General features: G+C 41.1%; 1 protein-coding gene across 2 annotated transcripts in view; it reads left to right on the top strand.

The window, feature by feature from the left end:
• Positions 1-315: 315 nt before the first annotated feature.
• LOC141361410 (alpha-2-macroglobulin-like) overlaps positions 316-12,840 on the top strand; it is a 37,137-nt gene continuing 24,612 nt past the window's right edge. For both annotated transcript variants that reach the window (XM_073862541.1, XM_073862539.1), the window contains exons 1-9: positions 316-474; positions 700-880; positions 1,163-1,319; positions 2,395-2,447; positions 11,276-11,296; positions 11,567-11,732; positions 11,830-11,914; positions 12,000-12,105; positions 12,192-12,372. In XM_073862541.1, the coding sequence (XP_073718642.1) occupies positions 389-474; positions 700-880; positions 1,163-1,319; positions 2,395-2,447; positions 11,276-11,296; positions 11,567-11,732; positions 11,830-11,914; positions 12,000-12,105; positions 12,192-12,372 (1,036 nt within the window). In that variant the 5' untranslated portion in view covers positions 316-388. The remainder of the gene's footprint in view (positions 475-699; positions 881-1,162; positions 1,320-2,394; positions 2,448-11,275; positions 11,297-11,566; positions 11,733-11,829; positions 11,915-11,999; positions 12,106-12,191; positions 12,373-12,840) is intronic.

Below are 12,840 nucleotides of genomic sequence, written 5' to 3'. Positions count from 1 at the left end.
AATTCAGTCCAAAAATGTTCAATGATTTGATTATAAAAAGTTTATGGGCCAGATAAAAGTGTTTGCCGACCTCTGGACTTAATCATAATGAATTAAAAGAATTTTCAAATCTTAGGTCTTATGCACTGTAGGTCTATATTGCTGTATATTCTTTATTTTATTATAGTTACTGTGTAATATTATGAATTGTTGGTTAAATTCACAAATTTTTTATGGCATTAACAAGGTAATTTAGCATATGTTGTCAAACTGAATAGTCTGCATAATTGAATTATTAATCAGATGGCCAATACAGATGTTTTTGAGGACCTCCTATTACATGAGAGTCCCTATAAAAGGCACAGTCCAAATTGACTAAACAAGCTGGAGGATCGATCATCATTCTGTCATGATGGCTCTTACTGCTGGTTGTTTTTGTAAAGGACTCCTGCTGCTCTCTTTTATCTTCATTTCTATAAATGGACAATCAGAGCCGTAAGTCACTTTTAATGATCACTGTGTTTGTTTTATTCCATAGTTGTTCTGTTTTATTGCTGCCTGTCACATTTATGACAATAAATAAATATATGAGACTACGGCAGACAAACTGACTGTGATGGTTTGCATTAAAATATTAGCATTTGTAAAATCTCTATAATTCATTAAACCCTAGACACTCAAATGCACATGACAGATATTAAATGTATCATCTCTCGACAGCTCTTTCATGGTGACGTTTCCTGCATTGATCCTGTCAGGATCTGAAGCTAAACTGTGTGCAAGTCTCCTGAAGCCCAATGAAAGTCTTGTAATGACCGTTCATCTAGTGAAGGATGACCAGATCACATTATTACTGCAGGAGAAAACAGATGAAGAGTTTCATCGCTGCTTCAACTTCAAGGTCTTACATCCAAACATGTGCAGGATAATAAACAAGATCATAATACGTGACCCTACTTGTGAAAACCCAGCTTAAGTCAATTTTTTGTGATTTACTGTTTTCTACATAAAATAATCTTACTGTACATACTTTCACATTGTGTGAAATTACAACATCGATATCTTTAACACTGAGTCAGGTCATGTCAAACATGCCAAAATGTGATGCTTCCAAACTCATAATTAGATTACATCATCTTATTTCATTATTGTAAATGACGTGTTTGTGATTATTTCTCATCAGGCTCCATTGGTGGAAGGAGAATCAGTGCAGAAAATAAAGGCTGAAATTAAAGGGGAGTCTTTCAAGATGACTGAAGAGAGAAAAGTTATGTTTAGACATTACAATCCTTTGACCTTCATCCAGACTGATAAACCCATCTATAATCCAGGACAAACCGGTGAGATGTTTTAAAGGTTAAAACTAGTAGATTGACACAGTAGAGCAGTTGTATGTAGTGTTTGTACAGAAGTTCAATATTGGCAGTGAGTCAAATCCGACTAATAAATCTTGGCCATTTCCGCTAGTGAATATTGGGACGTACCATATTTTACAAAACTTTTTGCAAATTTGCGGTTGTTAAAGAATTAACTAACATACAGTATCAGTGGCAGCTCGTGACTTCTCTTCCAAGGGGCGCAAATTTAAAATATGTGTTCGGAGTGTCATGTGTGTTGCTTGTGTTTTCAACATATGTGTTTGTTGTGTCATGTGAACCTGTGCATCACATGTTTTGTCAAAATAAGTGCCTGCTGCACACGCGTCAAAACCGCGTATGATAAGAGACGCTCACCTGCACAAAATACACGCAAGACACTCCCTTAACAGTAAACTCTGATTACGCATGAGATTGTGCAAGTGTCTTGCAAACGCAAGCGTCTCTTTTATCATAAACCTTTCAGACACGTCTGCAGCATTTTGACAAGACTCATGATGCAAACAGATTCACTCGACGCGCCGAACACATATTTAAAAATTCCGAACCACACACATGACGGGCTACATACATGTTGTGACGAACTTCGCATTGAGCGCCCTCGATAAGAGAAGTCACCAGCCGCCACGGTACACTATTGAGCTTCACACTGTAATTTAAATAATAAAAGCTGGTCAGTGGTCTGGTGGTTAGAGAGTCAGGCTTGTAGCCTGAAGGTTACCGATTTGATTCCCAAGACTAGCAGGCCAAATGCCCATTTGCTCCCCAAGTGGTGTATTGCTAGCTGCCTGTGTGTGTGTGTGTGTGTGTGTGTGTGTGTGTGTGTGTGTGTGTGTGTGTGTGTGTGTGTGTGTGTGTGTGTGTGTGTGTGTTTATACCATAGACTATAAAAAAGATGGACGTAGTGTCCGTGACGTTACCCATAGGTTTAAGAGTTAATTGGCAACAACTGTTGTTGGCAGTAACTGTCCATATTCGAAAGACAACATTTATCACAATAAAACATGTTTTTACTTCATTCATTTCTTTTTTTTTTCAGTACATTTCAGAATTGTTACCGTGGATACAAATTTTGTACCCCTTGAACAACAGGTTTGAGTTGTTTTTTTACTTTTAATTTTACTTGTTTATATAATTTTACTCATTTTAAAACAGGCATACTGTAAATTGACAATGCTGTCCGAAATTTTGTGCAATCGTTTTTTTAATCATTTAAAAAATTTAGTTGGGATGCACCGAAAAAAAAAAAACTAGTGAAAAGGCCAAATAAATTTTACCAAACAATGAGGTCTTTGATGACGCAATCAAATGTAACCTGCCCAGAGTGAGAGAAAGATTTGTTAAAAGCATTTTAAAGTGTCAGAGCAAGAAGTGAAAACTTATTGCACTTCAATTTTATTTATCATTTAAAATCAAGACATCCTGAACACCATGCGTCGTACGAGAAAGACACGGCATCTTATGTCATACATAGAACGACGAAGAGCGGCAGCAGTATGTAATAAAAACTTAATAAAACCAGTAAAGTCCTACAATGACAAACAAGCTTATATTAAACGAAAAATAAAATGTTTATAAAGAAAACTTTTTGTTAGACCGCTTTATTGAACACTTTTTCCTCTGTCATCTCATGTTAATTTTGCCGCAGTCTCTCTCTCTCTCCCTTTGCTCGTGCTTGACCATGCACGCAGGGTCCACTGCTCAACATACTGTGTTCTAAATTCCAAATAGCCCTGTCCCAAATGATACACTTCAGGTGGACTTTTGGTCTTGTGGCCTTAAGTTACATGTCACAGGGTGACTTTCTGAGGGCGGAACTAAGATGTTGGAGATTGGTTCCGCCCGGACCGTAAAGCACAAACACCGGCACTTCCGGGATCTTCGGGAGGGAAAATTAGGCTCGATCAGACACAGGTGTGCTAAGTGGACGTGGCGATCGCGGATTGGACGACAGAGAGAAGAGGAGGAGGATATAAGGGGCTTCAGAAGTTGCCAATGCGCAGTTTATTCTAGCCAATCTGGTGAGAGGAAGTGGAATGTTGGAGCGAGTGCAGCATTGAGAAGGCAGAGGATTAACGAGTGACTGGGTGAAGACGGATATAGGGGCACAGGAGATTGGCTGAGTATGTACACTTTGAAATGAGGATGTGTGAAACCATGTGTACAATCGAGTGATCTGTTCTGAGTGTGTGCAACAGGAATACTCACCGAAAGCATCATCAAAGGAGGATTTCTGGCAGCAGGAAAACGGAGGAAGGAGGATTCAGCTGACCACTAGAAGGAGAAAGAAACAAAAAGGAGAGTATTTAGTGTTTGCGTGTGAGTACCTTTGAACAATTGTGAATTGGAGTGTAAATCACGAGGCAAATATTGTGAGTTCTAGTCCTCGCAGGTGAACGGCCCCACTGTGGAAGAGTGTTGTGGGTGCGCCGGAAGCCGCGTGATAAAGGAAAAGACAGGGGTGTCAGGACGGCGTCAGCTGTATTTCAACCTACATCGAAGTCGGCGCCCAGGAACCCCAGGACCAATTTCAGTCAGTCGTTGGTTTGTGACCTTAATTCACTGAAGTGTGTGGGGTGCAGTGGGTGAGTCCATGTCCTTTGTCGTGAGTGAGTACACATCGAAGAGGTTTGCAGTGCTATGCTGTGTTTATGTTGTCAATGACCGCCTCTAGGCTGAAGTGAGTCTTGGGAGAGTAAGTGGACGTTGTGAAGTAACATCTAAGATTTTATATGCCCCATCTGACCCCCTGTATGGACACCTGGTAAGGACGATCTGAATCGGAGCTCAGTATTGACACCCCGGGCTGACATCGGGAAAACCCCCTGGCCTTAGAGAGGTGGTGGAAAACCAACAAGGCAAGTAATACTTTTTGTGAGTGAAGTGGAAGATATCTGTAAGAAGGAAAGTTGACTGTGGAGAGAGGATATTAGCGGTGCGAGTAACTACATCTGTTGTGGAGCCCTTCAAAGTTCACCCCGTCTAGATCTCTGATCCCGTCAGCTGGAGGAGAGGAGAGGGAAGCGTTCGGCCCACCGCAGCAGTCTCTAGCTTTACCGTTTACATTGGAGCCTCTGAGCAGGCCAACATTAGGACACCTACCACCGCTAAAGGTCTGTAATTTCCTTTCTACTCACTTTCCTGTAGTCTCACCTGCCATAAGATTTTCAGTCCGGAAAAAGATCGTCCACGTGAGTCCCTCCCTGCCAAAGTAAGAGTAAAGCCCTAGTTACCAGTGAAAGTATTTACCTCCTGTTATAGCTAAGAGCTATATGCCTGTGTTACACGTCATCTAAGTGAGAGTAAAGCCCCAGTCACCAGTGAATTACTTACCTTCTGTTATAGCTAAGAGCTATCTGCCTGTGTTACACGTTGTCCCTGTGAGAGTAAAGCCCCAGTCATTGGTGAAAATACTTATCTTGTGTTGATAGTTCAGAGCCACCAAGCGGTGTCGCACAACGCCCCAGGGAGAGTAACATCCCAGCCACCTGAAGTACCTGTTTTCTGCCTATAGCAACGAGCCATCAGATCGGTACTGTTGGGAAAGCAAAGCAAAGGCCTCTGTTAGCTGCACTGTGTCTGTCTCTTACCTCCAACTTGCAGATACTTACCTGTGTTTCCATCACAGCTCGAGTGCCATGTCCCCTGCAGTACTTACCTGTGCCTCCATCTCAGAAAAACCGGCGAAATACTTACCTCCGGGTCCCTCTGTATTGCCATCCGACGGACAGAGCCGAGCTAACCGCCAGACGAACAGCAGTCCAGGTATCAAACTCTCTCTTCCAAACTACTCACCCTTGTTCTCTTTACGCTCAGAAGGCGGGAGCCCCAGAATCGGCGTCCTGTGGAAGGAACAAAACAGGAGATCTGTGAATGAACTGTTAAAGTCGTAAGGAAAGAAGAGGCAAAAAGAAAGGACCTACCTAAGGCCTACCTGCGACTGGGTCGACGAGACCCAAGACTGCCCCCATCCAAGCCTTTGGATTTTAGCTCCCCTTCTCTCATCTATTTTAAGTAACTTAATAAAGCTTGTTTTAAATTTTACCTACCTTCTCTCGTTTGTTTGGTCATTGGGGCGTCTTTGGGAACTCCCCGAGGTGAAAACTAGGAAGGGGCGTGACTCGCAACATCTGTGGTCCGCTCCGACCTGTGACATGAACATGCTCTCTTAGTCTACGAGTCCGTAGTCGCATCTGTCATTTTTGCGCTCGGAAGTGTGCTAATCAGCGCCCCATTTGCACCCTTGATGCGGTTTTCTGCGAAGCCTGCACTGCAGCAGGCTTCGCACATTTTACCAACTCAGAAGTTGATGTCCCTAAGGTCTGCAATACATGATGTCATCAAAGTTTGGACTCTGAGTTGGTCCACAAGTCCGAAGTGTGCCAATTGGGACAGGGCCTATATGAGTATTGAATTTGAGACTTTAAGTAAGGCCAGTTTTATATATATATATATATATTGTGGTTTAAACTTTTATGTTATATTACCAATTACATTTCACACAATTTATATATCATGTTTATTTGTATTATTTGACAACATTGATATGTAAGCTGAATAACATTGATGTTTAATTCCTCTGTGTATTTCAGGAAAACCACATTAATACTTTTTGGCCCTGTTTGGTTCAGTTGAATGCTAGTATGAATATACTCAAAATACTACATAAATAGTTGAATGTTGCCTGTCTCCTGTCATGCTTCTTACCAGAGCCCCGTAGTGGATGAGCATTAACCTACCTAAAACATCACAAATCAGTTACATTTCGTCCTTCGAGCCGGATGCTGCATTCATTACACTGACCAATGTAGCGACAGAGCCACAATTATCCTCCTGATCCCACACACCCGGTCCACATGCTCATCTGCAAGACTATGACGTAGCATTACCCAAATCACTGATGCCAGTCCCTGGACTTTATGACAATCCATATGCCCAATCAAGAATAGATAATACAGGAGCACAGCTGATTCTCAGTGGACAGGCCGAGCCAGTCTCGACTGTTGAACAGCCTTATGGTTATGAGCAACACGTGCAGTATGGAGCAAGCCATATGAGCAGTATCAGCTTTGAACTTAGAACCTTGTGAGGCAGCTAGATGTTGGGAGCTCTATAAGTCATCTTGCTGCACCAGCAGCACATAAAGTGAATCACAGTCATTCTGAACTTGCATATTAATTTAGCAGCAGCAAGCTACCGCTACTTTACTACCTTTGGTTAGACCAAAGGCTACTGCTGTCCCTCCGAACGCACCTTGGTGTTTGGGACATCCATTGCCCGTTTTCTCTGGCATAGGAAATCTTCCCCAGCAGTCAACTCCATGGCATGTGACACAGACCAGACCCAGTCTGGCACATGACATGGCTATATCTCATCCTGATATCCCACCTTTTACTGCTTTACATACAGCAGCATATCAGCAAACTTCATACAGTGCAGCTGACGTTCATTCCTCATGTAAACTCATTTCATCACTACCACAGATGGTTATGTCGGTGAAGCTGCCAATAGTTACTGTGAACACAACCTTTGTGCCCCCTGTCCATCAGCTACAGGTGAATTGACCAAATCAATTACAACAGCAGTTTTTCACCAGGTCAGATCCTTATCGCATAATGCAATCTGTGACAGGATTTTACTCTTCCTCACTATCTGCTCAGACTCCACTCCAGCCTTCATACCCTACTCCGGTTTCAGTTTACCAACAAACGCCTGGGTCCACTCCTCTTCAGCCTTCATACCCTGCTTCAGTTTTGGTTTACCAGCCAATGCCTGCATTGCATAAGCTTGCGAATGAAAGTGAGCATGAGTTTACAGATCCAAAAATGGCTTTAGACAATTCCTCAATCCCCATACTGAGCTTACTGAACATTATAAATATAGGGTGTTAATGGAACAATTAGTTCTGGAAGAGGCAAAGCTAATTGCACAAGCATGCCGGCATCATCCAGCACCTTATACAGCAACGATGACCGCTTTACAATGCCAATATGGCCAACCTCATCAATTGGCACAAAGTGAAATAGCGGCCCTTTAAAATTCACCTGATGTTAAAATAGGAGATGCAAAGGCTTTTCAGAGTTTCACTCTTAATGTTGTCTTGTTGGTGGGCATGTTGATGTCCCTTGAAGGACCACAGGGGCAAGAGCTTGTTGACAGGTTACCGAAGTATTACAAAGATAGCTTAGTAGAACACCTCCAGTTTCGGGGCCGACTGAGTTCTGTTAGCCTTAACTCTCATAATCTGCATGACCTTGCAGACTGGCTGAAAGTAAAGGCAGAGGCACAGCGTTTATCATCTAAAATTGTGCAGCGTTATCAAACTGGGAAGGTTCAGGCAAGTAGAGAACGTCAGCCTAAACTAAGTCCCCAAGCTCGACCCATTGCTGTTTACCATGGAAGTAATCAGCCCAAAGAGCACCATACATTCAGTTGCTATGGAAACTGCAGCTGCCCAACATTCAGCTAATAGGTTCAAGTGTAATGTCTGTATTGTAAAAGTCAAGAACACTACTTGTCAAGGTGCAGTGAAATTACTAAACATTGACCTGCACAGATTCTTAAGTGTATTAAGGATGGCAAAAGATGCTGGAAATGTGGACAAACAAGTCATAAATATAAAGAATGTACACTAAAGAAGCCTTGTGCAGAATGTGGCGAGATTCACCTTGGGGTCCTACATCATATCGCACTGAAGGTTTCCCGCACTGTGCTGCTTACGACATCTCAAGATCGTGCCTATCTGTCGACTCCAAGCTCTACAGGATGGGTTTACTTAAAATTGGTTCCAGTGCTGCTGTGGAAAGGCAAGAGGTCCATACCAACATATGCCATTCTGGATGATGGGCCCAGAGGAGCATTATCCTTCAGCAGCAGCTCAGCGGCTAAGTCTTGGGGGTGAGAATGAAACCATGACCCTATGCACAATTCAACATGATATAAGTGTATTACAAGGGCAGTCTGTGGATTTACTGCTTTCCACCCAGTCAAACTCAAATGAAAATTATACCCTTATGGGTGTGTTTACGGCTCCTCCCCTTACATTGTCTGAACAATCATACCCAACTAGGAGACTTCAGCAATGTTATTTTCATCTCAGAGAGATACCTCTTCCATGTTTTGATAAGGTCCAACCTCTTCTTTAAATCGGGTCTGACTACCCAAACCTGATCACAGCCAAAGAGCCTATTAAAATAGGACCAGCTGGTGGCCAGCAGCTGTAAATATGCAGCTTGGTTGGGTTCTGCGGGGGAACAGATGGACTCCTTTCGCATCAGGTACCTGATGCAGCTGCTGAAACAGCGAGTGAAAGTTGAGGGCTATGCTACCCCACTTTTTCGTGTCCAGGAAGCCACCCCCTCGAGAGGAACCAGGGAATCAGTTCTTTTTCAAAAAGAGACACAGAAAGAGCTAAAGTTTACAAAGCTGAAATACAAAAACTCCTAGATGCAGGCTATGTTGCCAAATGCCAAAGGAGCATCTGCGGACAGATAGGGAGTCATGGTTCATACCACACAATCTTGTCTATCACAATGGCAAGGACCGACTGGTTTTTAACTCCTTTTTCATACATCAGGGTGTTTCGCTTAATCAGCAACTGCTTCCTGGACCCTGGTGCCTCTTTACTAGGAGTTCTTCTACGGTTTCGTCAATATCCTGTTGCCAGTAGTGGTGACATCCGTGGGATGTTTCACCAAGTAAGACTTCTGTCAGAGGACAGATCCCTGCTGAGGTTCATTTGGAGGAACATGCGGAGGGAGGATCAGCCTGAAATCTACGAATGGCAAGTCTTGCCTTTCGAGATGACATGAGTCCTTGCTATGCCTCCTTTGCTCTACATAAACATGTTCAAGAACAACAACCTGGCAATGAAGAGGTGTTACAATCTATAGAGCAGAGTTTCTACATAGACAACTGCAGCGCTGCCAACTCTCACGCTTTCGCTGTGTGACACACGGTTTTGCTTGTTTTCACATGCACTCACACCACACATCTAATTACTCATGCAAAAAATATGATCTTGGGCAGAGATTTGTTTGTTCCTTTTCAAACTCCCCGACTGTACTATGGCGCTGCTGGCATCTGTAGCTGGCTGCAGCCCGAGGTTAGCGATAGAAGAAGAGAAAACGAGATAAGTCTGATGATGAGAATCTGAGCTGAGACTTAAGCTTGTGCCAGCACAAACCTTCATTTTGACGTTAAATAACAACTGTCGGGATTTATTAAAGACACACAGTGGATAATTAGCACTGAAAAGGTGTGGTCTATTTATTTTTGTGACTGACTTTATTCCATCCATTTCTTAGAGCTTCCCTTTCAGATGCAAAATGTATGAGAGGGTATTATTTACGCAATGCGATTTACAAATGTTTGTGCGTGTGATTTTACTGGTATTATTTAATGCTGAAAAAAGCAGAGAGTGTGTGGTACAAGGCAGATGATTTTTAACATGTAACAGTTTATTTGGAATGTCTAAGAAGCATATTATTCTAAAATATTGTTGCCAAGCCTTGTTATTTTTTATTTGCTGGAGGAAATTAAAGAGGAGTCACTAGGAGAAGTCACATTATAGCAGGTGTTTCAAAACATCTTGTAACCCGTCATTTTTTGTCTTCCGGTTCTTTTCAGTGTGCTATTGCTTCGTTAGCTGGGATTTCACCCTGAATCTAAGATGTCACATCAGATCACCCGCAGGAGCATTAGTTCTACTTATTGATGACCCTGACCTAATTTGCGCTGCTCTTGGTAGATTGTTGGTCATTATGGAAAGCAGCTGCCTGCACCACATTTTTATTAAATAACCCGCAGATATTACCACTCCCATCGCCACTTTTTGGAATTTCGCTCTTGCGGTAATTTGCCCTGTTTAGTAAATCTGGCCCTGTAACATGTAACAATAAGTATGTAACAATGAAATTTCGTCCAATTTAGTACTCACTCATATTTTAAATGAAAATAGGCTTTTACTTAATTATTATTACAAGACCATCATGTAGCCTAATATTAGACACCCAAACCAAAGTGAAGAAAATGATCTTTAATTTGCATGTCTGGGTCTTTCTGTGATAACTGGAATCGCTCTCGCTGTACTTTGCCGTCACTCCCCTGTGGGTTCTTGTGGCGCCACACCAGTCTGCTCCCCAGTCACTTTCACGCCGCAATGGTAATGCCGATCGGATTGTGCAGTTCGGCAGGAAGTCAAACACACCAAATATATAGCCTACTATGTAGCCTATATGCATTTCAACCCGCTAAAGTAGCAAGTGTAGAATGCTAATGGTCAGTGCTTCACATCTAAATTATGACTAAAAGTTTGAAATGTCACAAAACCATGCTGTTACGCATCCCTTACGCTATTTTTAGTGGGTATTCGGAAATCCTTGACAAATCCTAGTGGGTATACGCAGGTATACGCCGTATCACATAGACCAGTGTTTCCCAATCCTGGTCCTCGGGCGCCCCCTCCCGGAGGGTTTTGGATGTCTCCTTATTTGAAGCACCTGATTCAACTCATCAGCCTCCTTCCAAAATGGTAAACATGTGTCCCTAACAAGCTGATGAGTTGAATCAGGTGTGTTAAATAAGGAGACATCTAAAACTTTCTGGGAGGGGGTGCCCGAGGACCAGGGTTGGGAAACACTGACATAGACTATACCACTGATAATGAATGTTAAAATGTAAGAAATTAATTGTTAAATAATGTGAAATAAATATAGTAAAAAGGACATTCTGAAAATGTAACTTCTGCAATGGTGAGAAAATTGACAAAATAATTAGTAAAATGAAAAATAATATTTTTTTTCGGTATTCGGCCTCGAATGAGTTTTTTATTTTATTTGACTTCGCCCAAGAATTTTTCTTACGGTGCATCCCTAATATTTACAAACTATCTAATAACCACTGTGCTCTTTTGTTTACAGTACACTACAGTGGTGATTAAGGTAAGAATACAAAACTTCCTGTACAGTCATTCACGACAGACACAACTTAACCCTGTGAAAAGACTTAAAAGTGGTGTTGGCATATAGTTTTGATAGGCTACATCGAAGAGTTTAACTACTGCCCTATTTTTAGAGAACAAAATAATTCACCAAAACTCCATACTTTGTATTTGCAAGTTTTGTAATAAAACTGTTAGAGATTTCTTCAGTAATAGTAAAGTTTTATGTAACTGTCAATAACCTCGGCATTTTGTCTTTGGTATTAAACAGGACAGTCAAAATAACAGGATCGGTCAATGGACCAATATTTCCTCAACACGATGGATATTGCAGCGTTCTTATGATTTAAACCCTGAAGCGCGTGAGGGAACGTACATACTGAGTGCTCACATCGGTGAAAGTCTGATAACATCTTATTTTAAGGTGAAAAAATATGGTAAGTCATAGCCACAAACCATGTGTAATTGTTTGCTTGAGACAAAGTTTATAAATAGTCATAATAATCAGACTTCATTTAATTTTTGCCCTCTCAGTTTTGCCGAAGTTTGAAGTTACTATAAAAGCACCAGATAGTGTGAGTGTGGCGGATGAGAAAATGACTATTGAAGTTTGTGGAAAGTGAGTTTCACATAATATTTATATTTCACAAAATATTTCTGAAATTGTATTCTTTAATCTATAATTAACTTGCACTTTTTCACAGATACACTTATGGGCAGCCTGTCTCTGGAAAATCGTGGATAAAAGTGTGTCTTAATCCTTCACATTACTCCAGTGGAAATATAATCTGTTTTACTGAAACCGCTGAGGTTTGTGAGTATGCAGTACAAGAAGAGGCACGTGATTTCTATTTTAGTAGTCACTTTATTCTGTTTGTGTCTTTCATTATCATTAGATAAAGGAGACGGGCTGTGCCGTTCATTCTTTTAATGTGTCGGCCTTCAGCAACATTACAATAAACAATCAACTGCAAAATGATGATGATGATGAGGATAACACCCTTGATGTCTATAACATCTTTAATGATGGGTATAACATTCTTAATGTTGATGTGAAAGTAACAGAAGAAGGAACAGGTGAGCTGTGACTGTAGAGATGTATTCACACTTCCGCAATGTGTTACTCTTTATTTTGATAGTCCACTTTAGACATTCTACTAACTATAAATAACTTTGCAACTACATTTTAACTAAATTTCCTTAATTTGCAACTATATGTCAACTAACTGTCATTAGAGTATAAGGGTTAGGGTTAGTGGAAAAATTTGACATGCACCTGCAAAGATACTTATAGACAGTTGAATGTCTGTTGAGATATCATCACAATGTAAATGTTAAATAAATAATTAGTTGACCGTCTACTAATATTGTAAAGATTGGTAGTTTAAATTATTAGTAGTTGCAAAGTTACTTATAATTAGTAAAATGTCTAAAGTGGAAAATAAAGTGTTACCTTCCATTGTACTGATAATCTTCATTTGTATCATTGAAATAAATTTAAAAGTCATTGAAATGTAAATTTCACAGTAAGCATTTGTATTTAAC

Source organism: Misgurnus anguillicaudatus, chromosome 24 (assembly GCF_027580225.2).
Source record: "Misgurnus anguillicaudatus chromosome 24, ASM2758022v2, whole genome shotgun sequence".
In the NCBI taxonomy this organism is placed as follows: domain Eukaryota; kingdom Metazoa; phylum Chordata; class Actinopteri; order Cypriniformes; family Cobitidae; genus Misgurnus; species Misgurnus anguillicaudatus.
This window is presented reverse-complemented; position numbering and strand designations above follow the sequence as displayed.